At 37.2% G+C, this 25,735-nt stretch overlaps 1 protein-coding gene and 1 pseudogene across 8 annotated transcripts in view; both read right to left on the bottom strand.

The window, feature by feature from the left end:
• LOC126184757 (protein Malvolio) overlaps window positions 1-25,735 on the bottom strand; it is a 408,032-nt gene that overhangs the window by 18,611 nt on the left and 363,686 nt on the right. For all 8 annotated transcript variants that reach the window (XM_049927300.1, XM_049927302.1, XM_049927301.1 and 5 more), the window contains 3 exons: window positions 23,143-23,366; window positions 15,540-15,744; window positions 13,340-13,404 (listed from right to left, as the gene is read on the bottom strand). In XM_049927300.1, the coding sequence (XP_049783257.1) occupies window positions 13,340-13,404; window positions 15,540-15,744; window positions 23,143-23,366 (494 nt within the window). The remainder of the gene's footprint in view (window positions 1-13,339; window positions 13,405-15,539; window positions 15,745-23,142; window positions 23,367-25,735) is intronic.
• On the bottom strand, window positions 13,081-13,198 carry LOC126186068 (5S ribosomal RNA; annotated as a pseudogene).

Here is a 25,735-nt window from a genome sequence, read left to right as displayed (position 1 = left end):
TAAGGTCCAAAAAATCCCCCCTACGGGGTAGTTAACTGCTGAGGCATTCACAACAGAGTGCCAGAGTTTGAAGCACTCCTAAAAACAGTGAAGCATACATAATACTAGGTACAGAAAACTGGTTGAAACCTGAAATTGATAGCAGTGAGATTATTGGGAATAAGTTAAGCGTTTATTGAAAAGATAGGCTAATGGGAAATGGAGACGGCGTATTTGCCATTGTAGACAAGAAATACAAATCCACTGAGAGAGAAGTTACAGCTGCATGTGAGACCGACTGGGGGAGGCTCAGTGTCAGGGATGGGCATAAAATTGTAACTGGATCCTTCTACCCCCATCAGACTCCTCTTCCTATGTAATTGAAAACTTCAAAGAAAACCTCAGTTCACTTGCACATAAGTTCCTCAATCATCAGTGGAGACTTATCATCCAACAATCAACTACGAAAATTACAGTTTTTTTAGTGGTGGACATGACGAGACATGCTGTGAAACATTACTAAATGCATTCTCTGAAAATTACCTAGAACAGTTAGTTTGGAGCCCCATTCATGACGGAAATAGATCTAATGGCAACAAATAGACCCAAAATCTTTGAAGATGTCCACATCGAAGCTGGTATCTGTGACCATGATGCGGTTGTGGCAACAATGACCATAAAGTACAAAGGACAACTAAATCAAGTGGAAATATAAACTAGATAAAAAAGCAGTATTTTCATATCTCAATGAGGAACTTTTAAGCTTTCAGCACAGTGCAGTGGCATGTACGGCTCAAGTTTAAAAAAATAGTTTACCATGCACTGGACAGATACGTATCCAGCAGAACAGTTCACAATGGGAGGGAACCTCCATAGTATAAAGTCACTGTAAAGAAACAGGGATTACTGCATAATAGGTGTAAAATAAAGCATAGGGCGATAGATAGATGCTGAATGAAACATTTAGGGCTGTCAAGACAGCAACATGTGATGCCTTCAATTACTACTGTAGCAGAATATAGTCAAATGATATTTCACAAAACCCAAAAAAATTCTGGTCATATGTAAAGGCTGTTAGTGGCACCAAAGTTAGTGTTCAGCCCCTAGCAAATGAGACAGGAACTGAAATTGGGGTTAGCAAAGCAAAAGCTGAAATGCTTTAACTCTGTATTCACTTGTTCCTTTACAAAAGAAAACCCAGGAGAATTGCCCCGATTTAATCCTCATACCACTGGAAAGATCAATGAAATAAGTATTAGAGTCAGTGGTGTTGAGAAACAGGTGAAATTGTTAAAATTGAACAAAACTCCAGGGCCCAATGGAATCCCTGTAAGATTCTATGCTGAATTTTTGGCTGAATTAGCTCCTCTTCTAACTATAATCTACCATACATCTCTTGAACAAAAAACTGTGCCCAGTTCTTGGGAAAAACCTCAGGTCACACCTGTCTACAAGAAGGGTAGTACAAGTGGTCCACCAAACTACTGACCAATATCCGTGACATCAATTTGTTGTAGGGTCTTAGAACATATTCTGAGCTCAAACATAATGAGGTATCTTGAACAGAATGACCTCCTCAATGCCAGCCACCAAGGATTCCAAAAACATAGATCAAGTGAAACAGAACTCACACTTTTCTCACGTGACACGATCAAGGGAGTTAGTTAGATGCAGTATTTCTTGATTTCCAAAATGCATTTCACTGTGTACCACATCTGCACTTATTGTCAAGAGTACAATCATCTGGGTATAAAGTGAAATATGCGGTTGGACTAAGGATTTTTTGGTGGGGTCAACACTGTGTCTTATCTTCAATGGAGAGTCAACACCAGATGTAGAACATAACATTGGGTGCGCCACAGGAAAATGTGTTGGGACCCTTGCTGTTCATATTGTATATTAATGACCTTGCAGACTTTAATAGTAACCTAAGACTGTCTGCAGATAACACATTATCTACAGTGAAGCATTGTCTCACAGACACTGCACAAGTATTCAGTCAGATCTTGATAAGACTGCAAAGTGGTGCAAAAATTGGCAACTTGCATTAAATATTCAGGAATGTAAAACTGTGCACTTCACAAAATGAAAGAAATGTTGTATCCCAGGACCATAATATCAATGAGTCACCATTGGAATTGGCCGACACTTATAAATACCCAGATGTAATTCTTTGTAGGGATACAAAATGTAATGATCACATAGACTCAATCATGGGTAAAGCAGGTGATAGACTTTGGTTTATGGGCTGAATACTGGGAAAATGCCATTGGTCTACAAAGGAGACTGCTTACAAATCATTCATGCAACCCATTCTGGAATATTTGGCTCAAATGTGTCAAATCCATACCACACAGGACTAACAGGAGATATTAAATATATATATAGAGAAGCACAACAGGAATATTTGACTTGTGAGAAAATGTCACAGAGATGCTAAAGAACCTGAATTGGCGGACTCTTGAAGATGGACATAAACCATCTCAAGAAAGCCTACTTACAAAACTATGATTCTAGGAATATACTACAACCTCCTACTTATCACTCACATAAGGATTGTGAGAACAAGATTAGATTAATTACAGTACACACAGAGGCATTTAAAAAATCATCTTCCCAAACTCAGTACCTGAATGGAACAGGGAAAAATCCTAATAACTTGCACAATGGGATGTGCCCTCTACTATGCACTACACAGTGGTTTTCAGGGTATAGATGTAGATGTAGAGATCGGACAAAGGCAGTAAGATGGAGATTGCTGGTTTGAATGTGTTTCAAGACACGGCAATTTTCAGACACTCAAATCATTTCAATACTAACTGTCATATTCAGGTAAAATAAGTAAATAAATAAAAATTTGTACAGTGTTTATGTTGTCCTTTTGTGTACTTAGTGAGTAATATTGATGATGATAAAACACAGTAAATGGCTGTTTGGCCTAATTGTTGAATGCCAATTTCAGGAATATAAACTACTGTAACATATATACGTCCAATGTCAAATTCTTAAACAAAAGGAAAAAGAATTGTGTGTGCTGGAAATATCTATGCAGATTTATATGTAACATATGTCGGGCTGTTGTTGGTTTGTCCTGAATACTATGCACTTATTGAGTTCACAGTTCAAGTCTAGGAATACATCCTAGACATTCCCAGGTTCCAATCATTGCACAAGTGGATATTTAACCACAGTTCCCAAAACACAGGCAAATTCCATTCCCATAGTCATCTTTGAAGTGAACTTGGTTAGCCTTTGACAATAAATGTTACTGTCACGTAATCACTGTCATGCAGATGCAGGATACTCGAAAACTCATAGAAGTGCCAGATATGTGACACATGTGGATGGCAAGTCACTTTGTTTGCGTACTACAGGTGGTTGCTGAATCTTGTGCACATGCAGCTAGGCTCACTTCAACATCATCAGCATGACAAAAGAAATAAATATCAGATCAATATATCAAAACTCGGTTCGTGGTCAGCCACGGCACTGCCCTGCACTCCACTTTTCTGATCCACTAGTACATAGTTCCAGCTACTGGCATTAGTGCATCGTGGGCTGTGACATGACTTTTAGGATGGAGCAAAATTATAGGTTCGGTGGAGATGTTTAATATCAATTATACTCCAGTATCATGTAACTGACTTCACTTGATGATGTAGATAAAGTTACAAAACAGGTCATGCTTTTTAAAATAAATAAGCACACAGCTGCAGCTGTGCTTTTGACTTAACATGAACTATTTGCGCTTAATCAGTGCTCAAGAGATGAACATTTGAGTTCAAACTTTCTCTGAAGCTTGAAATTGTGGGCATAATTTATTGTCAGAAGTTCATAACAAACTTCTTATATTACATTCAACATTTTCTGACAAGTGATCCAGTAAATTTATGTTACTAATATGATAATGCTGACCATTAACGAGAGCTTTACTGGCTGCCTATAGATGCACAAGTACTCGTAACAACCTTAATGGTTTGCTGTTGATGAAAGCAGTCTGTTGTGAATTTACTGGGAATATGTAACCACCATTTCTAAACACTATTATATGTAGCTGTACAAATCTGTAACATTTGTTATGCTAAACTAGCGATGATTTCATGTTCGATTCAAGGTTTTGAGAATAGCTCTCCCAAATCTGCTTTGGTGGTTGGATATTTTGTTTAACATACGGCACCATACCTTTTGTGACTTTAGCGACCTGAAGAAAAAAACTGCATATCGGCTTCACTGCAATTTAAATAAGACCAGCCATTTCATTACTATAAGACTTGATTTCATTATTTTGGAAACAACGTCCAAAATTTTGCGGTCTTTTCCATTCTAATAAATTCATACAAATGATAAAACAAAAGAAGGGCTCTCAATACCAAGGATACATGAAACCAAAATGAGCCCTAAGTCATAGATTAAATGTGTAACAACACATGAAGGTACGACTTACACAACTGCATGTAATATTCGAGAATTCAGTAAGGTGCAACCAAGGCTTTGATCATCATCATATTGAATCAGAGCCCACACATTTGCCTGGTGAATCTCCTGCAACACAACTTACAAATTATTTCACACAGCATCAATAATTTTTGATTGAAGATGATGGCAAACAAGTTGCCAACAACCGTATCCCTGCCACGTTCGACTCTTGACATGTCAGGTAAATTTCTAGGCTGTGGAAACAGTGGAACCTGCCATTCTTCAAAGAAGGCTTGATACTGCCTTGTTACATGACAGGGCATTGTCTTGCTGAAATATGTCATAGGGAGTTGCCTGAATGAGGGGCAGTACTTCAGATCCTACAAGCTTCCCGAAGTATGTTTTTGTCTAATCAAAAAATGCCAATTTTGCTGATCGCCTAACTTGGGCCCATAACCTGTTGGAATGTGGTTTGACAATACAATTATGACATGTAATTACAGAACACCTTTATTCTTAATTCACTGTATTGATAATAGCACAGAACTACTAACAACTGACTCAAAAACATGCGCATAGCCACATGTATAGGCAACACAGGTATTACATGGTGGTAAAATTTGAATCTCAACAAATATCTCACTGTTATAGTGACCTATCTAATGATTCCACTCACACACTACTATTGTAGAATCACATCCTGTACGAGACAGAATCTCAAAGTGTGTTGTTCATTCCCTGGAGACCTATCATTCTGCACTCTTCAAACACACATGCTGGTGCTGTCCTTTTCGATGATAATGATGATGATGCATACTAGCTTTCAGCTTTCCACATTGTCTGATAGCTCGTCACTGACTGAGCTGGAAGTGTCAGTTACTTTTCCGGTCATACACGGAGCATGTTGCTGGCTTTGTCTGAACAACACGTGTAGAATCTCACTCCCTTACTGTTGGTGCTATGTTACACATAGCTTCTGAACTCTAATTAATTTGATGCATTGTTTTTGGGTGTTACAATTAACACTAATTTACTTGCAACTGGTCTGATATATAATATACCACCCTCTTTCAGTCATGTGAAGCCAGTATAAAAGTTCTCCTACTGAATCAGCCTGTATAATATACTCTGATTCACCTGCAGATTTTTTTAGTTCTCTGTACGACCAAACATGATGCTACTTTTCAATGGTGGCTGCACGTCTCTTGGTGATTTATATACATAGCTGGGCACAAGACTGTTGTTATTTAACAAAGTTAACTTCTCGAGTAATGGATTAATGGATTAACTTCTCAGTTAATTTTAAAAAACATTAAAGGACACTAACTTCCATCAACTTTCTCAGAGTCCATTAATCATTAATTCGGTACCTACAATTTATGACAAAACTGATGCTTCACCACCCACGGAAGTCATGTTAGAGCAAGTTTGGGTCATATTGATGTGTGGCTATGCTAGCAAGGGTGCATGCGACTGATGTAAACAGTCGAGTACATGTGAGAATAACTACCGTATTTACTCGAATCTAAGCCGCACTTTTTTTCCTGTTTTTGTAATCCAAAAACCCGCCTGCGGCTTAGAATCGAGTGCAAAGCAAGCGGAAGTTCTGAAAAATGTTAGTAGGTGCCGCCACAACTAACTTCTGCCGTCGAATATATGTAGCATGCTTTGTAGACACAAAGATAAATACTGGCGCCAAAACTTCTGCGTCAATAAATAAATTTTTAAAAAAAAGGTGGAAGATGAGCCTTTTTTCTCCATCCCGAGTTTCGACCATTTTCATACATTATCCAACGAAGTAAATACAAATTCCGTATTGTTCATCTTTGAATGTAGCAGAATTTCAATGTACTACGAAAATACGACTGGCAAGACTGGGATGTTTGTCAATATGGCCAACTCTATGTTCTGAATTTTTTCCTACCTGTGAGAAGAGATGGTTGCTAATAGGAACCTGACGAAATGTGAATCACATGCACTATTGTCTTCACCATAAGAATAATACGAATATAAACATTTTGCCATGTATTCTTTCGTGTTTGCTGCTATGTCATTTAAATCCTATCTGCCTAATAAACGACGAAACTAGAACGAGACAACAGCAAACGCGGAAGAATATACGTATCGTGTCATGTTTATATTCGTATTATTTTTATACCTAATAGTGATACAGTCAGAAATGAAGCACGGCAGCTGACTAGATTTTTAAATCTAAGATGACTAATTTCTGTGCAGTATTTGATGTACTAAAGAAGTGGCCGCAAAGATTTTCAAACGGAGAAAAATTTTCGCCTAACTCTCGTTCAGAACATGTTCTATCATATGCAGTCTATTATTTGGTTCTTGTTGATCATTATCAAAGAAAGCAGCAGTGTAAGTAACAACAAATAGCAGTCTCTTGCCATTGTTTCGCTAATGAGACGATTACTCACTTTTTTTTTTTTTTTTTTAAAATTGTAAGCGGCGGTAGCGCGCACAAAAGCAAGCCATGCCGCGAGCGGCGACAGGCCGTAAACACGCACTACCAGAATGCGACAAACAGTGCATGACACAGTACAGTAATGCATTTTCAGCTTACAGTGGCGTAAACACCTATAACAAAGAAAACGGTACTTATCAGATCAAAGCAAAATAAGCAATCGATTCAAACCAGACGAAGCGCGTGAAAAAGGAAGGGTACCCGTATAAATACTGACGGAGCGCCTGACGCATAGCAATGGCTACCTGATAAAGCGTAACTGCTAAGCTTACGACTCGAACCAAACTACTGTAGCTGTTTCGTCATTAATTCTACCTAAATTGTGTCTCATATAACAATGGACCAACTTTGTTTCGATTTGGAGGTGCGGCCTAAAACTTTTCTCTCCCCTTGAATTTCGAGTCTCAAATTTCAGGTGCCGCTTAGATTCGGGAAATTTTTTTTTCCTTTATTTCGAGTCTCATTTTTCAGGTGCGGCTTAGATTCGAGTGCGGCTTAGATTCGAGTAAATACGGTAGGTGTTGGCTGTTTATTATTGTTTGTTTACAGAGTTCACATTAAATACTACTTTTTGTTAGTGGATTGACTGTAGGAACTAAATCATGGGCTCTGATTATAGCTCTACAACTGATAAAAATCCGTGGCCACATTTAAGTGATTGTGTACATTTTGTATCCAAATCGGGAGAACAAACACTTTTTGATTGTGAACTGTGCTTGCCTAAAAAGTCAACAATTAGGGCTCAAAGTGAGATGCATGAAAAATACTGTATCATGCAAGACACTTGAATTTATTACTTCATTGCTGCTAACTCTATACACAACACATTTTTCACACAGTATCCACATATGTCACTGAATGTACCTAGAAAAATATATCATTGTACGTCACATATTTCAGGATATATGATATCATAAACACTGATATGAGTGAAAAACTACTGCAAAATGCAAGACTTTTAATTTCCTTACTACTTCTTTACTACTAACTCTATTCACAATACACTTTACAGACAGTCGCCACATATAACATTGGATATACCTGCAAAATTAGGTCTCTGACAACACAAGTTCAGGAGGTACAACATCGTAAATATTGAACTGTGTGAAAATGACACTGCAGGGTGAAATTTGTTAGATGTATGAGTGAAATATATTTGTCCTATGTACGATGTTTTAAAGTGCTCCATGTGAATGATGAATGCTCGACATCACAAAAATGTGTTACTGATATGCAGGAGAAAATTAGCTTCAATGGTAAGCGTTTTGTCAATGCAAAGAATTTTAAAAGACATTGATTCCTCATACGTTAAGAAGAGAGCTTTTAGTTCAAAGACACAGGTGCAGCAGGAACTACATCCCATATAAAGATTCACGATACAAGAGGAGGAGGTAGTTCAACAGTGTATTACCTTGATGAAACACGGGTCAATTAGAACCATTCCAGGAAGATCTGCTGGAAAATGAGTGATGGTACTGGCAGTTTTAAAGTTTTCATAGGGATAGGTTCTCGCATAATTATTCTGCATGCTGACCCTTCATCTGGTTTTGTTTCTGAGAGTAAACATGTATTTACGTGTAAGAAAAATAGCAGTGACTACCATTTGGAAATGAACATTGTCACTTTCATGACGTGATTAACAATTCTTGTCATGCCTTGCTTCGAAGTTGGCCATTGCCAGTTATAATTCGATTGTTACAGAGAAAACACCAAATATAAACACCAGAAAAGCAGATATTTTTCCCTGGCTTAAAAATAAAAATATTAAGCACAGTATAAACCAGACTGGTGCCAATCTCCTGCAGCTCGTTAATTTAAACAAGTCACGTGACAGAACATACAAACTTGACTTCCTTGCACGTGAATGGGGTCTCTCAGTTTTGCGTTTACCCACATGTCACTATCACTGTAGCCTTGCGGAATTAATTTGGGCAATGGATAAGGCTATGTGGGAGAAAAAAAAAAAAAAAAAAAAAAAAAAAAAAAAAAAAAAAAAAAAAACATTCAAGATAACATTCACTGAATCACTTGTGCATGAGGCAATAGACAACATCCCACCTGTAGCGTGCAAACTGTCTGTGTGACATGCTGAAAGGCTTCAGAAAGAATAATTTGACAGGGAAGTGGTGATGGATATAAGCCTTGAACCTATCATTGTACATTTACAATCAGGTTGTTCAGAAACAGATTCAAATAGAAGTGACGGTGGTGTAGACTTTGGAACAAAGTAATAATATTTCTTAGTTTTAAAGACTTGTAGTTTAAAAAATGCGTTTGTCAACATATCAGTTGCATACATGAGAATGACAATTTCATAGCCTTTTTGATTAGGACTTTCTAGCCTTTGAATTATGCAGGCTATAATGTTCAACATATTGCCCAAGGAGAATTTAAGCTTCTCCCATCATGTTGTGTACTCTAATGACACGTGAGAACGCAGCTGGATAAATTTGTCAAAAGTCCGATATTTTCACAAGTAAACCCCTGCCATTTTCAAGGCACAAATTGGATAAGGCCCTAAAATGACAGTAACTGTTACTTGTCGAGATATCAATCATTTTCGATGTTATTGATCACCATTCCATGGAGTTATTCACGGGTGATAGTTAATTGTTTGCTTGTTAAATGGATTATAAATGCGGGCTCTCACTGTAATGCTGAACGAGTTAGTTTACACTCATAATGCTTGTTAACAGTGAAAAATATGACAACTTACTGACCATGTTTACGATAGTCTTTTCATTAGTTTTTTCTACCACTAATTCTTTTTTATGTGCAGTGATTACACTTAACTACAGCCAAACAGTTACACACACACACACACACACACACACACACACACACACACACACCCTATAAACATTTTTAAAAATTCTGTTGAGTAGAAGCAATTGTCAAGCAAATATAATGATTTCAGTTTGTGTTTGATGTTAATTTTGTTGTGTATTAAATTTTTACTTATAATACAGCTCAAATCACAATAAATGATGATTATTGCAAGCAGTTTCAATGATCTTGTCATGAGACAAGTGTCACGTTGAGAAAAATTCACATCTTCACAAAGCTGTGTCATCTGTTCTCGCCTCCTGATGTCATGCGGATTAAATCTTTGGAGCATTGGATGCAACGTCGTCAAGATGTGAATTAATATTTTTCTCATGATGACTGATCGAAATTGATTTTAATATTTACTATTCCTATCATAGATTTGAATGTATAATATGATGTAACCTAGGCAAATGTGCCTGACTGTTGTCCGCAACAATGCAGTTCAGCAACGTGGACTTTGTTTGCCCGCTCTCTGCTGCCGCACATGTGCAGTTCTCATCCCTTTGCTGCTCCACCTCTATGCACAGAAGTGCCATCTTGTGTGATGCGAGCTATAGTTTATTACATGTAATACCTCTATACCCTTGATAAAGTAAAGTGACTTGTTTCTGTGGGCAAAAACATTTTGGCGTCCAAACAAGCTTTGCTTTCTGATGAAAACTTTAACATGTTGATGTTCATGAAGGGAAATATGTATCTTATGTCAGATACTATATAGTTCCCTGTACTTTGACTCCCCCATAATTTAACATTTATAATTAAATAATTATAAAACTAAATGATTAAATGATTGAACTGTTTGTTTATCTTTGATGTCCTACCTAAACTTCCTCAACCGAAACATTGTCATTTAAGCGACAGCAACACATTTTATTCAGCAGCTAATTTCACTACACCTCACTAGTTCATTTCACTACACAGTCAACATAAAGTTTTCTATTATGACTTCATGATTAACAATTAAATTTAACTTCCAACAAATCTTATGTAATGCAATGCTTTAACATTCAATGAAGTTCACTATTTTAGTGACAGATTAATGATTAACAAAGTTAACTCTTTGATTAACACTGTGCCCAGCTATGTCTATATACTAATGAGGCATCCAAGGTATATGTAAATAAAACTTTCATTAATTTGTGTGCAACTTTCCTCCATGCTAATATTAAAATTCTTAGAATGTATGCCATAAAACATGTAAGCAGGTGCACTGAAGAGAATTTTACAAGGAATCCCCAATTCCTACACCAGTTATGTACTCCTTTTAGTCAGTTACACAGAAATTTGAGGGACGAAATAGCTACATAAAAGAATCACAAGATGTGAAGGGGGCCAAATGAGCCATATTTTGCAATTTTTTTTTGAGATACTCATAAACTTTTGTTTAAATTAATATTTATGCTACTAAATTTTACAAGAGGAAATTTTCAATCTGTTCGTCAACTGGACCCTGTTTTACGTGAGACACATTGCACTGTATTAATTAAAAGCCATGCACATTAAATCGAACTGATTATCTATAGCATTGTCCTTCTGTAATCATAAATTTTATTTACTTAACTGTTATAAACACAATTCACAGAATAAGCAAAAAGGAGAAAAAGATTGAACATTCTCACCCTCCACATGATTTATATATATTTTTTAAGCTACAGAAATGCTTATTGACAGGTATTTTAAGTATAAACAAGCTCATAAAACAGATCATACTGAGAAATACTTGCCACAGCTCTTCACTTCATTACTTACACACAGAAAGCACAAGATAAAAGCAGCAGAACATAGTGTTCAAGCATTTTATACTATGTTTCATCAATGAAAAATAGTAATGATACACATATATGGATACTAACAAATATTATCAACTATCCTGAATTCTGGAAGCGAAGATTAGTGAAATGCATGTCTGTGAAAGTGGAACTGCTTTTCTACAACAGTACCCTGTGGTTCACAGCCTACAGCAAGACTTTCAACTATATGACACTTCAAAAGATTGTGTTTCATGCATACAATCTGTGTAGTTTGTGTCACATTTTTAACTGTTTAGCACTGATGACTGCTGACTGTTTGTCTGGCATAATGTGTAGGTGGTAATGGATGAATGTAAAATGAAAGGAAAGGAGAGAGAGAAACCTGATTCTAGGAAACAGACTATGTCTTTAGAAAGTACCAAGAGTACTACTGAACTTAACACATAATTAAAATAATACCACTGTATTAGACACTCCAAAGAGATTTGAAAACAGAAAGGAAGCTTAGGGATTAACATAACATTGATAATTGGTTCATTAGATATGAAGCAGAAGCTAAGATTGAGACAAGGATGGAGGAGGAAAATGACCCAGTTGTTTTCAAAGAAACCATTTGGCATGGCATTTCTCTAAGCAATTTAACAAAACCATGAAAAACCTAAATCTGGATGGTCAGACAGACTTTTCAACCTCTGTCCTCTCAAATGCAAGCCCAGTGTCTTAACTACTCTGCCAACTCACTCACTACAAATGTTTGAGAATTTAATCCAACACACTAGTGCACAATTGTGTGATTGGGACCTGTTAGCACTACCTTTCTCTTTTTTGTGGTCAACTTATGGAGGAAAACATTCATTCCAGCAACCTCTACAAAGAGTGCCACTGTGCTGTCATCATTTAGCACCCTCAGCCATTAAGGCAAATATTGATTTACTGGTTACCACTTTGCAACTGCCACATAAAGATGATAAAAAATAAAAGCAATATCTTCTGTTAAAATAATGTAGTCACCAATCTGAAATCGGTCCTTCAAAACCATACAATGTAAAATCACAATAAGAAGCTTCTTTAGGAGTCACTTTGTTAGATCAGTTACAACCTAAATTATGTTCACTTTTTACAGTTTTCAATAAACAAACACCCACTAATGACACCACAGAGGTGCTGAAACATGTTTGGGTAAAATGAAAAAAACAGTGTGTTTGCAAAAAGGTGGAACCTACATCCAATTTAACTGCAAACACAGATAGGAAGATAAGAGCTGCAGATCCAAAAGATGAATATTACTTGCATTGTGTTCTTTACAGAAAGAAAGTGTCTGATAGTGAAACAACATTCTCAAAAAACTTTTGCATTAAACATGGTGTTTCACACACTGCTGACATTACATTACGACCAAAACTGTCCTGATATCACAATATACAAACTAAACTCCGACCGAACAGGCTTTGGAAGGCCCAACAGTATTGACCAGCTGCTGTGTCATCCTCAGCCCACAGGAGTCACTGGATGCGGATACGGAGGGGCATGAGGTCAGCACACTGCTCTCCCGGCCGTATGTCAGTTTACAGGACTGGAGCTGAGTAGCTACTCAGTTTGCCTCCCAAGGTCTGAGTGCACCCCGCTTGCCAACAGCACTCAGCAGACCAAATGGTCACCCATCCGAGTGCTACCCCAGCCCGACAGTGCTTAACTTCTGTGATCTGACAGGAACCGGTGTTACCACTGCAGCAACGCTGTTGGCATCACAATATTTACTCCATATAAATCAGGACTGTATCAAGGAGCTCTCCATCTGTGTGTGTTACACAACCATACTCTGATCATGTACTGTAAACATTACGTCCAAATTGCTATAATATTTACATTTTATTTACTGACTTACCTTGATTTATCACCATTTAATCCAAAGTCCCCCGGGACTGGCCCTTCTGTCAGTCTAGCAATAAACTGAGAAAAGAAGAAGAAAATATTAATTTCAGGGTGCACTATAGGTTTTCCACTACTTTATAATTTCATTAAGAGGGCATTATATATGCAAGAAGAACTGACAAACTACAAATAATTATTACATGCAGACTAGTGCTCAGTAATGGTGGATTCTCATACTCCCAGTCTTGAAAATACTGGACTGAAGTACTTTCTTGCTCTTTCCACACATAATAATCAGTTTATGTTAAGTGAACTGTAGTGCTTGTGTTGCTATGGATGGATATAGAGATGTATTAGACAAACGGACACATACATAAGTACATGAACGTTTCTGTGCACTTTACATTCAGCGCTCATACTAAATTATTTAGAGACAAATATGGTTAAAATGATAAAAGTTTAAAATTTTCCATTACAGTTATTAAATAACTAAGTCCCTCCTCCCCCTAGGCTAAAAAAGCTTTTAAGACTGAAATAAAAAATTACATGTATTGCTGCGGAACAGACTGAAATAATACGGTAGATACTAAAATTGTTAAATCTGCCATTAAAAACACATTAATACCAACAACCTAAATACTGAGGCTGGAGTCTGGGCAAAATTACAGACAATTATCACACTCATCTCACTGTTTGATAAAACAGAGGACAGGTCCTTCCTTAAATTTATAGCTACCCTCATCAGAAAATATACCTTCTGGTTTAACAATGAAGAAATGATTTTCAGTGGGCAAAACATGTTTCTGCAGTACACCTCTAACAAGTTCCTTTAGCTGCTGTGTCAGTGTCATCATTTCCTGGGGTTCTGAAATGCTGTAGCACCCAGCTACTTCTAATTTTATAGTAGGATAAGGGGGTCCTAGATCATTTTTTTTGCTGGTTGTAGCAGTGAAAAAAAAAATGACTGTATGGCATTGATGACTGGGAGTTCCCACCTGGGGAAATTCAGCTGCTGAGTTGCAAGTCTCTTCAGTTGATGCCACATTGGGCAACATGCGTGTCAACGATGATGAGGACAAAATAATACACAGTCGTAGAGCATATAAAACCTCAGACCTAGGCAGGAATTGAACCTGGGCCTGCTGCATGGCAGAAAGATGCAATGGCCACTCAGCTAATGGGACAGACGATCTGTGGAACTGTTTGTTTGGAAGGCAGTTAGGCAATCTGAGTACAGATGAGAAAAATTAGTATCTACAGCTTCACCCCCCTCCCCCTTTCCCCCAAAAGATGTTTAGAGCAAAGACAGTCCCCTTGCTAAAATCCATCAACGAACACTGCGATAAATTTGTGGAGCTTTTGCAAATTTTGCAAGAAAATGACCAATTCAGAAATGCTCTGTTTTTAAAAACTATCAAATCCAAAATAACAATCTCCCAACAAGCTAAAGAGTGGATGTGCTCCAACCTTGGCATAAAACATTAATATTTGCCACACCACTTTCTGAAAGGTAGCTCTCTGCAAAAAGTGCAAACAGTTATTAAAAACATATTGCATGTTGGCTTTCATCTTGGGATTTTTAGTTGACACTTGTTTAATGATCTTTTGGATGTTTCACTGAATGGCTGACATTGTCAAAAATTCACTCTTCATTGCTCGTTATTAAAAGGTGCAAACAAGAGCAAATGATTATAAAAAGTGCATACAGTTATTAATCAGTGCATACAGTTATATATAACTGCATGTGGATATTAATAAATGGAAACGGTTCTTAATAAGTGGAAACAGCTATTACAAAATCACTCCATGAGTAGAGTGTTCATGTGCTTATGCTAAGGAATAAGGAGTATAATGACAGAAAAAAAAAGAGATTAAACTGAAGGCATGTAAGCTGATCCTTTAAGAAGGAACAAAGTGCATTTTTGAGATTACCATTCCAGCTGAGAGACTAATAATCATTAAATGTGTCTTGTGTGTTCCCTCACTCTATTTGACACTACTGGGAGGCTTGTCACACTAAAGAATACAAAAGTATGTCATAAAGCAGTTATTTCAATGGAAACAGTACGACACTTTTCACAGAGAGGTACCAAATGATATAAAGTTAAGCAGCAAATGAGTCTTTTTTTTTAATTTAGTTTGGATTATTTCAAATTACCACATAAGCAAGTTGAACAACTTTGTAGATATTTATAAAGCACACAAATACTCACTGTGTTACCAAATTTGCCTGGAGCCATACTGTTCATCATGTGCATAATTAAATATACACACATGACCAAGTAAAATACTGCATATATACATATCAGCATGTACCAGTACCAGCCAGTTACAGATTCTGTCGTCGTATGAACAACAAAGTAAATGTTTATAGTGATAACAACAACTGATAATGCTATGGATATTGTATTCATTACACTGAAAATGAAAAAGAGAAAATGGAAATATTTTAGTATGGCAGGTAAAACATTGCTACTGCAACAGAAATGTCAGAATGATTCACACGCTGTATCAAACACAATAAGATAGTGTCCTGATATATTTATCATCCAAAATGTGTTGAAATGTAAATTCAAATATTAAAAATACACAAACTCCATAAAAATCAAGTGCACGTTGTCTCAACAATATACTGTTATAATGCAAGGAAATAGTATGTTTATTTTATAACTTCATCATATGCTATACAAACAATAATCATTTACACATTAATATAAAAAGTATGTGTGATGTAATGTACAATAAAAAGTAAGCCCTCACTACAACACTAGTCAGAAACACACATCCGGTACAAGGAACACAGAAGTTAGTAATTTTAAAGAATTCCGCAGGTGTCTCATTGAAGCCTTTTCATTCTATCACAGCAATGAACACAGTCTCACTCTATGGGGCAATCAAATGAAAATTAGATGGGGGGAGAAAGTAATTGCCCACTGTGAGACAAAATGGTCAGTGCCTTCATGGAAAAATGTTTGCATTTACTTATGGCACCACGGCTGTACCCAGGTGTGCACCTCTTTGTCAGAAAGTAAGTCAATGGCCATGAATGTCTTTCTTTGTGGCTCCAAAAATATGAAAATCGCATGGAGGGAGATTGGCACTATATGGAGGATGTGTAAGGGCTTCTCAGTGAAACTTCTGTAGTGTAGTCAAAATGTGTGGGTGGGTCCACATATTGCCAAGGTTGTTTTGAGTATGCTGCAAAAATTTCTGCTGGGACGCCCTTACACATCCTCCATACAATCCCAATCTCCCCCCCCCCCCCCCCCCCCCACAATTTCCATAATTTTGGAGCCCTGAAGAAAGACATTTGTGACCATTGACTTGCTTCGGATGAAGAGGTGCATGCCCGGGTACAATCATGGTTCTGTAGGCAACCAAAAACATTTTTGCACGGGGGCATTTACCATCTCGTCTGACAATGTGATAAATTTACTAACACTTATGGAGTTTACTTTTGAAATAAGAAACATTTTACTTTTTTTCCATCTGTCTCATTTTCATCTGACTGTCCCTTATATAATATCTGTTCATCTATTGTCAAGAATCTGGAAAAGTGCATTTAGGTTGAGAGGATTCCTTATGTTACACATGCTGTTAAATAATGCAAAGATAGAAATTAATTGGACACCTATACTTTAGGAAATGAAAGCCATGAAAATATAGCCAAGCAGACTGCACATTTCCACAGAATGAGTAATAAATGATTGTCTTTCCAAAATCTTAAGTTTATAAACCTGAAGGGGAAAGTCAAGGTAGACAAGCAAAAGATAGCAAATGCCTAATTCTTGCAGTATAAGAAGGAAGAAGGGTACAACGTTTTGGAAACAGGGAAGGGATTTCTGTGACTTTTGTCGATATCCAGAAAAATGCCCTAGAAAAAATTGGTAGCTCCATAGTGGGTACAGTTGTGACACACAAAGCGTAACCCAAGAAATTCTTAGGATACACATACACACAGCAAAATGTCACAAACAAGGTGAAAAACTTATTAAAAGGAAGAAAGTCCTAGAATGAGTATGGTATCATAAGTATATACTTTGCTTTTCCCTATTACTGCTGATTAAAACCCCAATAACAAGACACAAAAGGTATTACAACTCCAACTGTGACCAGTATATTCTTAAGTTACACTGCATACACCTTCTACAAGAACAGAAATGTTTTGAAATAGTTCTTTTTTTTATTACAGTGTTAATAATGAATGCATATTATTTCTTTTGTACACTCTCGTCACAAGTTTTGTAAAGGCCTCGTCGCTACTGCTGTGGAGGCCTTATTGCGACTGTCGTTTCGGTTGGCCGAGTCCATGAGTTCAGGAAACAGCTTCTGGTGCAGTACACTGCTAAGGCAATTTCTCCCTGCCACTAATACACAGCTATGCCCTACAGTCAGGTAACAGGATAGGAGAACGAAGGTTCTACAACACTCCAACAAATTAGTAATGAAGTCACACAAATGAGTTAAAAGGTTTACTTATCTTTGTGACTTGTTGAGTGATTAAGTCTGCAACACTGCATGTAATATAACGCAAAAAGGACCCTCAGTAGTTAAATGCAAATTATCATAGGTAAACTCTACAGTCCATAGCAAATGCAATTTACAACAACTTTATGTTAAATTTTAGGAGTTTACTAAACAACATTCCCTGTCTAAGTCAGCCCTGGACAATGATCTATAACCTAGTGGGTGAGAGCTGCTCTTCTATCTTCCGAGTAGGCTTCTGTCGATTGTCCAGTCATTGGCGGATTGTACTCGGCTGGTAGTTGGCCGAGGCAAAGTCGATATGTTCATCCTCAGCACCATCTGTGGCGCTGATGGAAGTCGTGTAAGTGGTGAGTCTGTATAGGACTGGTATCAGCTTGCATCTTTGTGTCTGTGGTGCTTTTGCCCTGGCCGTGTCTTCCTCAGACAACACATCAACTTCTTGGTGCATTTTTGAATACATGGTAACAACTGATGCAATAACGCATCAGTTGATTAGTAAGTATAGTAATATCATCACTACATTTGTGCATGATGTATACTGATATTGAAGACATAACTTTTTTGGATGTTGTGGCCAACAGGAAATAAAAATTCTCATGTCACTGGAAGATCTGCGTCTTAGGACTATTCCCAACCACCACTCCACATTTTCTCTTCTTTAACTGATTGGCAAGGCCCTCACAATGTTTCCTTTCTTTTTGTGACTTCTCATTTTAGAACAACACATAGAGCTCATAACATAAAATGGAACATATTGGATGATTATTTCTTATTTTGTAATAATTAGAAACAAAGGTTTGTTAGATGGATAATTTTTATCTCTCCCCCCCCCCCCCCCCCTCCAACAATCTCCCAGCATTCCACGTCTACTATAGTGTATTCCACTAGCCACCTTTGGGTGTGTGGCAGAGCACAAATGAGTTCTCGTGCTGACTGGATGAATAAATTACCACCACCACCACCACCACCACCACCACCACCACCACCACCTAGCAAATTAACGTGATTTCTTTGCAAATTTACATTAAAAAACTGTTTTGGCTCTACACATATTCAGTCTACAAATGACACTACAATCAGCCCAATAAATTACAAGAAGGAACTGCTGGCCTTGTATGTCTACACTTGTCTTCATTACAGGCGATCTCTCTCCTCTTTGGATCTAAGTGACTTGCTTTTTCTTTATAACCTTCCTCAACTTTAATTAATTAGTTTTCTTGATTGAAGCTTCCTTTGATACAATTACCATTAGTGTCAAAAATACCTAATCCAGTGCTCCATTTGTAAAAAAAGAAAATTGGTTCTCATACCATGACCTTCCAGGGAGTGTTTTTGAAACGTAGACTTCTTAAAACCTTATTTTAATGCTTTGAGCATTTTAAAAGTGTTAAAACAACATTTGGTTTACATCGCTTCAACCCCAGCAAAAGTTCTATTGTACCACACCTCAAAATCTGCTGTTCTGATTTCTTCTCATCATAGGTATTGGTACGGTGTACTGGTGCGTACTGTCACAAATCAAGCACTGCCTAGGTCACACAGTATCTTTCTTCCAAAAAAGATTTACTGAAGTTTTCTTTTGGTTACTCCATTAAATAATATTAAAGCTGAACTGTTCACACGTATTCGATGTGCTTTTGGGAATTGTCAAATATGTGCAAAGGGAGTTCTGATGAACATAAAAATCCTTTAAGAGAAGTGTAGCATGTTTGTGTTGACACACCTGAATCAATTCTAGATTCACACAAAAGCCGCCTCGTAACTTCTATCATTTTTTGCAAAGAGTAACAGTCTATTATATACTTCTATTTGTGGTTATTTAGAACTGACTCCATGAAGAGATGCTATTTCTTCATTGTTCTACAGCCAGAACACATCTGCTAATACACAGTATAGTTACCATCTGTTTCCCACTAGTCATCATTATTAACTGAAGATCAATTGATATGAACACATACAACACAAGTTTAATAAAATTGAAGTGTTTTGCTACTGCTCTGAAATGAAGCTGGGCCACAACCTTCAACATCTTTTTTCTTTTCTTTTTTTTTTTTCTTTTCCTTTTTCCCCTTCCAGCACAAATTTCTTTTAACTAGTTGTTATTTTCTTTTCACAGATCTCATATTTGTTGTCATATTGTATTACAGTTTATAGCAAACCAGATGTGGCAGACAAACAGTTGCTTCACTGTGATTAAAGTATCTGTAGAACATTAAGAACTCCTAGGTGTGCACATCTGATATAGCTTTTTCACAAGACAAATGTCAGCTTTCACAAAGATCACCACAAAATGGTCATAGGTGAAAAATACAAGCAGAAAAAAACAAAAAGTGTAATATTTTGAATATCTCAGAACAAGGAATATAACTTGTGGAAAACCCGCACTATAATCTTATCCACAGATCTTTCCATAATATGGAATATACCTGGCAGGTGAAGCATTGGTTTTGTGGCAATGGTTAGTGCAGTAATGTCACACAAAACGCAGATCTATTTATGAATACCTCTATTACCAACCACACAAGCTCATAATCTGATACAAATACCAGTGATGGTGATGCATTAATACCCATAGTACCCAAATGAGTGCAACAGCAGAGGCTGTTGTCCTCACAGAGCAGGTTAAACATTCAGGTAGGACAGAACAAAATGATTGTATCATAGTTCTATTGAAAGTGACACCACAATCTCATTAGCAGACAAAAGTGATGTACAGCAGAAAAACATTTAACATGAAATTAAGATGGCAAAAATTATTTTTCCCATTACAACAATTTTTTGTTAAGCAGTGCCTGACGAAAACAAGAGCCATACAATTTCCTCTTGTCAAATTTTATTACAGTACAATAACTCAATTTCCTGCTATAATTTTCTCTAGTGACTACATATTTTTTTCTTTTGCAGTGTCCATTTCAGCATAAAATTTTTGGCAAATTGTTCAGTATCGTCCATTGTTTTATTAATTTCACCATTTGAATGTCATTGCAACAGCTGTGCATATTTTTCATGATGATCTGCATTTTTGGTGTAGTGGGGACTGGACCTGCAATGTGGGTTTCATTGTCAAATACAAATTCACCACCACCACCTACATTGATGTGACCTTTTGCGATCTGAACACACTCCAAAATGGCTGTCATATTTGGCATTGTACATACATCATTCTCAACTGCAACAAATTCATCCAGGGATATTGTAGAAACTTTTCCAAACATTTAATTAAATGTCACTTCAGTTTCAATATCTGCTGATTCTTGAGGTTACATAGAATCTGACACATTAGAGAATCCCATAGAGTGAAATCAATTTTCAATTGTTTATGGTTCCATAAAATTCTTAACAGAATACTAGATGTATAACACATCATCAATAATCAGACAGAGATCTTTTTTTTGCTTTGATTGCTGGTAGATATTTATGGAGCAGCTGCTTAGAAAATGTAATTTCACATTTTGTATAATGCTTTCATCACATGGTTCTGAAACACTTATGGCGTTAATTTAATTTTGGGATGTGCCACACAATTATCAACAATCAACAGCTTTTCTTATGAAAATCACTTTTCTAAATTGAGAATCCAATCAGTGAGCACAGCGGCCACTATCCAAGCTTGTTTGTTCATCATACATTCGACTAGTAACGTTCCTGCGTCTTTTCAGATTTCAGTTTTCCCTAAACTGCTTTAAGCCACTCCATCCTTTTTTGAAGCATAAAAACTGCCTATTTTCATACAGTTTCCTCTGCCATTGCATGTAAACAATTACAGTGCCTGTATATCAAAAAACACAGTGCCAAATATGAAAACTGACTGAAGTGTTTGGAAACTGGCAGAATCCAAAGACAAGCAATAACATAGCTACAGATGCAAGCATGGTTTACTTTGTTTAGTCTAAAAAAACGGGGCGGGGGATAATAAATTTGTTAATAAATCTGAATGACATCAGGGCTGCACATAGTAGATTTATTTGTTCATCTGAGAAGCAAAAGCTTTTAATGTTAGATTTTTGTTCCATGTTAGATGGAAAAAGCATGAAATTACTTAGTATTTTGCTGGGACAACAGTATTACCGGTATTTTGCGTTAACCAATCTTCATGTTAAGTGTTTTCATGTTAAATCCTTCTCACTGTAATATATTCAGGAATAAAACTGACGAAACAGTACTAAAATTTATGAACTATCATTCAAACAAAACACAACAGTCACAATGCTAAACAAAATGTATGAGAGTATGAAGGATGAATAACAATTACAAACAGTCGAAGTAGAACAATCAAAACTGCTGGGAGGTGAGGGACCAGTAGAACACTAATGGGTTGAGAAAGCTGTTAAAAATTATCACAAAGTTTTATAATTGTTTTTCCTCAGAGTTATAAACAAAAACACAGGAGGCAAAGCACAAAATAATAAAGTGAGCTTAGGACTCAGTTGATGAAATAGGCATATCATATTTTACCAATAGCGAGATTTTGTTCATTTCACAAGATCAAGGAAATAAATTCCGTACAGTTTCACAAAATTTATTTCCAAGTAGAATGCTGCAAATACACGCTACTTGGATAAATAATATGGTACGTGTACAAGAGACTATGAACTACATTACTGTCAGTGCAACTGTTCACAAGTGCCTGTTCTCAAACACCCAACTCCATTATGATATCTGTTTCACGAGTTGGTCACTCCTAACCACTCAGTTACTACATTTTATAATGCAAGTAGTAACATAGTTTGGTTTCAATAAGTAGGCACTGGTTAGTTTGTCACAGTAATTCCAGAATTTTAACTGTTAAAAGGCCTGACTGAGGTATCACTACTAACTTGTCATACATAATATTATTTCTCTGTTTTTGAGGCATACAATAGTTGAACTGGAAAGAATGGAACATTTTCTTTAATTATAGATTTGCAGTTATGCCAAACCAAAATGAATTTTTGGGTCACAGGGCTCTGAAACTGTGGTTACAAACTGGAAGACAATCATCATACTACATAAAGTCACCTAGTACTGTCATGCAGTGGTTGTATATTTCTTTATCCACTATGAATGATCTGGACGACATATGAAATAGAATATGTTTCATGTGGACTATCATACCATCAACCAGCACAACAAAACATTCAATTTCATTCCTTCACATAGAATGTAATTTTTTAACACTTACTGCAAATCGTCACAACAGAAACAGGAACCTTGAAGTGCAAAAAAGCAGCCAGTTATACAGGCAATTATGGATGCAAAATATAAGGAATCATGAAAAATTCTTTGACATTGTCTATTATGCATTTTACAACTAACCGATAATTTAATGCAACTGGCTTTAATACTTACATTCCGTTTTGAAATTCACCCATAATTTTTTGACTGCTCGTAAATGCTATTGTTGGTATAGTAGCAAATGGTAATTGCAGACTCATTATAGCATTTAACAAGTCATTCATGCCCGATAGTTCATTTATTTCACTGTAAAATGCTACAAAGAATGTTGGGACAATGGCAATTGTCCTTGTGAAGAGGATTCGTTTCCACCTTGACCACTGTAGATTCAGGAATCCCTGAAACAAAAATTAGAGTTAACATTAACTTTTTGTCTATTGTTTGACATTTATGATAAAATAATAGATATAACACCTATGCTTGGAGATTATCATATATTTACACTAGTATCCACAAATAACATAGAAAACCAGAAATAACTGCTGGGTTCACACAACGTTAACTCAAAAACAGTGATGTGATGAATGGTGGTACCATTATATTCTAGTTGCGCTTTGATTGTTTCAATTTTCTCACTATTCTTTGTACATGAAAATGGGTTAGATATTCCTACAACCAAGAAAACTACTGGCATGGCATGGCATTGCTTACAATCAAGAAAACCAATGAAAAGAAGCTTTATGCTTATACATATGATACAGACACACAACAGGTTTAAATATTACTGAAAACTCAGTCCATCTGTACTCCAACAGCCACCTCAAACCATGATGTTTAACTTTTAAATACTAGATTGTGCAAAATGTGATTTAAATTTAGTCCAGACTTCTTTCACTTGCTTTTTACATAATACCTCTCACTTGCTTTTTACATAATACAGTGCATCAACAGTACCATCACAAATAGCGCAAAACATGCAAATAAGAGTGACTGCGGAAGGAAGTTAGGGCCTAATATCCTGTCGATGAAAATTTCATTAGGTACAAAGCACAAGTCAGTTTGACGAAGCAAATTGGCAATGTCATTTGGTAGGAACCATCCTGGCATTTATCTTAAGCAATCTAGGGAAAACATGGAAAACCTAGATGTGGATAGCTGGACAGGGATTTGGACAGCCCTCCTCTCGTATGCTTGCCCTGTGTCTGAATCACTGACTGCTTTCAATTACAGCAAAGCCAGTGGTAAATTTGCTGTGTCATCCTAACAAGACACAGCCAGGGCGAAAGCACCACAGGCACAAAGACATGAGCTAGTGCCAGTGCCATAGAGACGTTCCACCAGCGCCACAGAGGATAAATATATTGACTTCGCCTCGGCCAATTGCTGGCCGTGTACAGTCCACCAACAACCGGACGACAACGAACAGAAGCCTACTCGGAAGATAGAAGAGCAGCTCTCACCCACTTTGATATAGATCATCATCTGGGGCTGGCTTAGACAGGGAACATCGTTTAGTGAACTCTTAGAAGTGAACAGACAGTTGTTGTAAATTGCATTTGATGTGTACCGTGAAGTTTACCTATGATTATTTGCACTCAGCCATTGAGGGCATTATTGTGTTGCAGATTTCATTATTCGACAAGTCACAAAGGTAAGTAAACCTTTTATGTAATTTTTATTTAATTGGATAGATAAAAAATCTACTCACCAAGCTGCGGCAGAACACACACGTAAAAGACTGTTGTAATTGGGAAGCTTTCGGAGCCAGTGGCTCCTTCTTCAGGCAGAAGGGTTGAAGTGGAAGGAGGAAGGGTGAAGGAAAAGGACTGGAGAGGTCTAGGAAAAGGGGAAGATTTCGGGAAAGTCACCCAGGACCACGGGCCAGGGGAGACATACCGTAGAGGATGAGAAGGAAACACTGACTGTTGGGGACTGCACTGGATGAGATTTGAAAATCTGAGAACATAAGATAATATGCAAGACAGAGATTACTACTAAAACACCATGCACAAGTTAATATAAGTGATAGACTAAGTGCATTGGGAGGGGAGCGGTGAAAAATAGATGGGAAAGAATGAAAGACGCGGAAAACTAAAAAAAGTTAAGCAAAGAGTAACAGTGAAGAAATGCTGAGACGGAAGAAATTAACATAAATTAAGGCCATGTGGGTGGCGAGAACCAAGGACATGTTGTAGTGTTAGTTCCACCTGCAAAGTTCTAACAAACAGGTGTCTGGGGGGAAGAATCCAGATGGCGCCTGTGGTCAAACAAGCGCCGAGGTCACGAATTTCGCGTTTCAGAGCATGCTCTACAACAGGGTACTGCGAGTTGCCAGTATACACCCTCTGCCTATGCCCATTCATCCTAACTGATAATTGATGTAGAAGGCTGAACAGTGTTTACATAATAGCCGGTATATGATGTGTCATTTCGCAGGTGACTCTCCCTTTGATAGTATATGTTTTGCCAGTTACAGGGCTGTTATAGGTGGTGGTAGGAGGGTGCATAGGGCCAGTCTTGCAGCGGGGATGGTCACGGGGTTAGGAGCCACAGGGTAGGGAAATGGATGCAGAAAGAGCATAGGATCTGACAAGAATATTGCAGAGACTGGGAGGGCAATGAAAAGCTATTCAAGGTGTGGTGGGCAAAATTTCAGACAGAATGGATCTCATTCCAGGGCATGATTTTAGGAAGTCATGGCCCTGTTGGGGTAGCTGATTAACACATTCCAGACCAGGATAATACTGAGTCACCAGTGGTGTGCTCC

Source organism: Schistocerca cancellata, chromosome 4, assembly GCF_023864275.1.
Source record: "Schistocerca cancellata isolate TAMUIC-IGC-003103 chromosome 4, iqSchCanc2.1, whole genome shotgun sequence".
In the NCBI taxonomy this organism is placed as follows: domain Eukaryota; kingdom Metazoa; phylum Arthropoda; class Insecta; order Orthoptera; family Acrididae; genus Schistocerca; species Schistocerca cancellata.
This window is presented reverse-complemented; position numbering and strand designations above follow the sequence as displayed.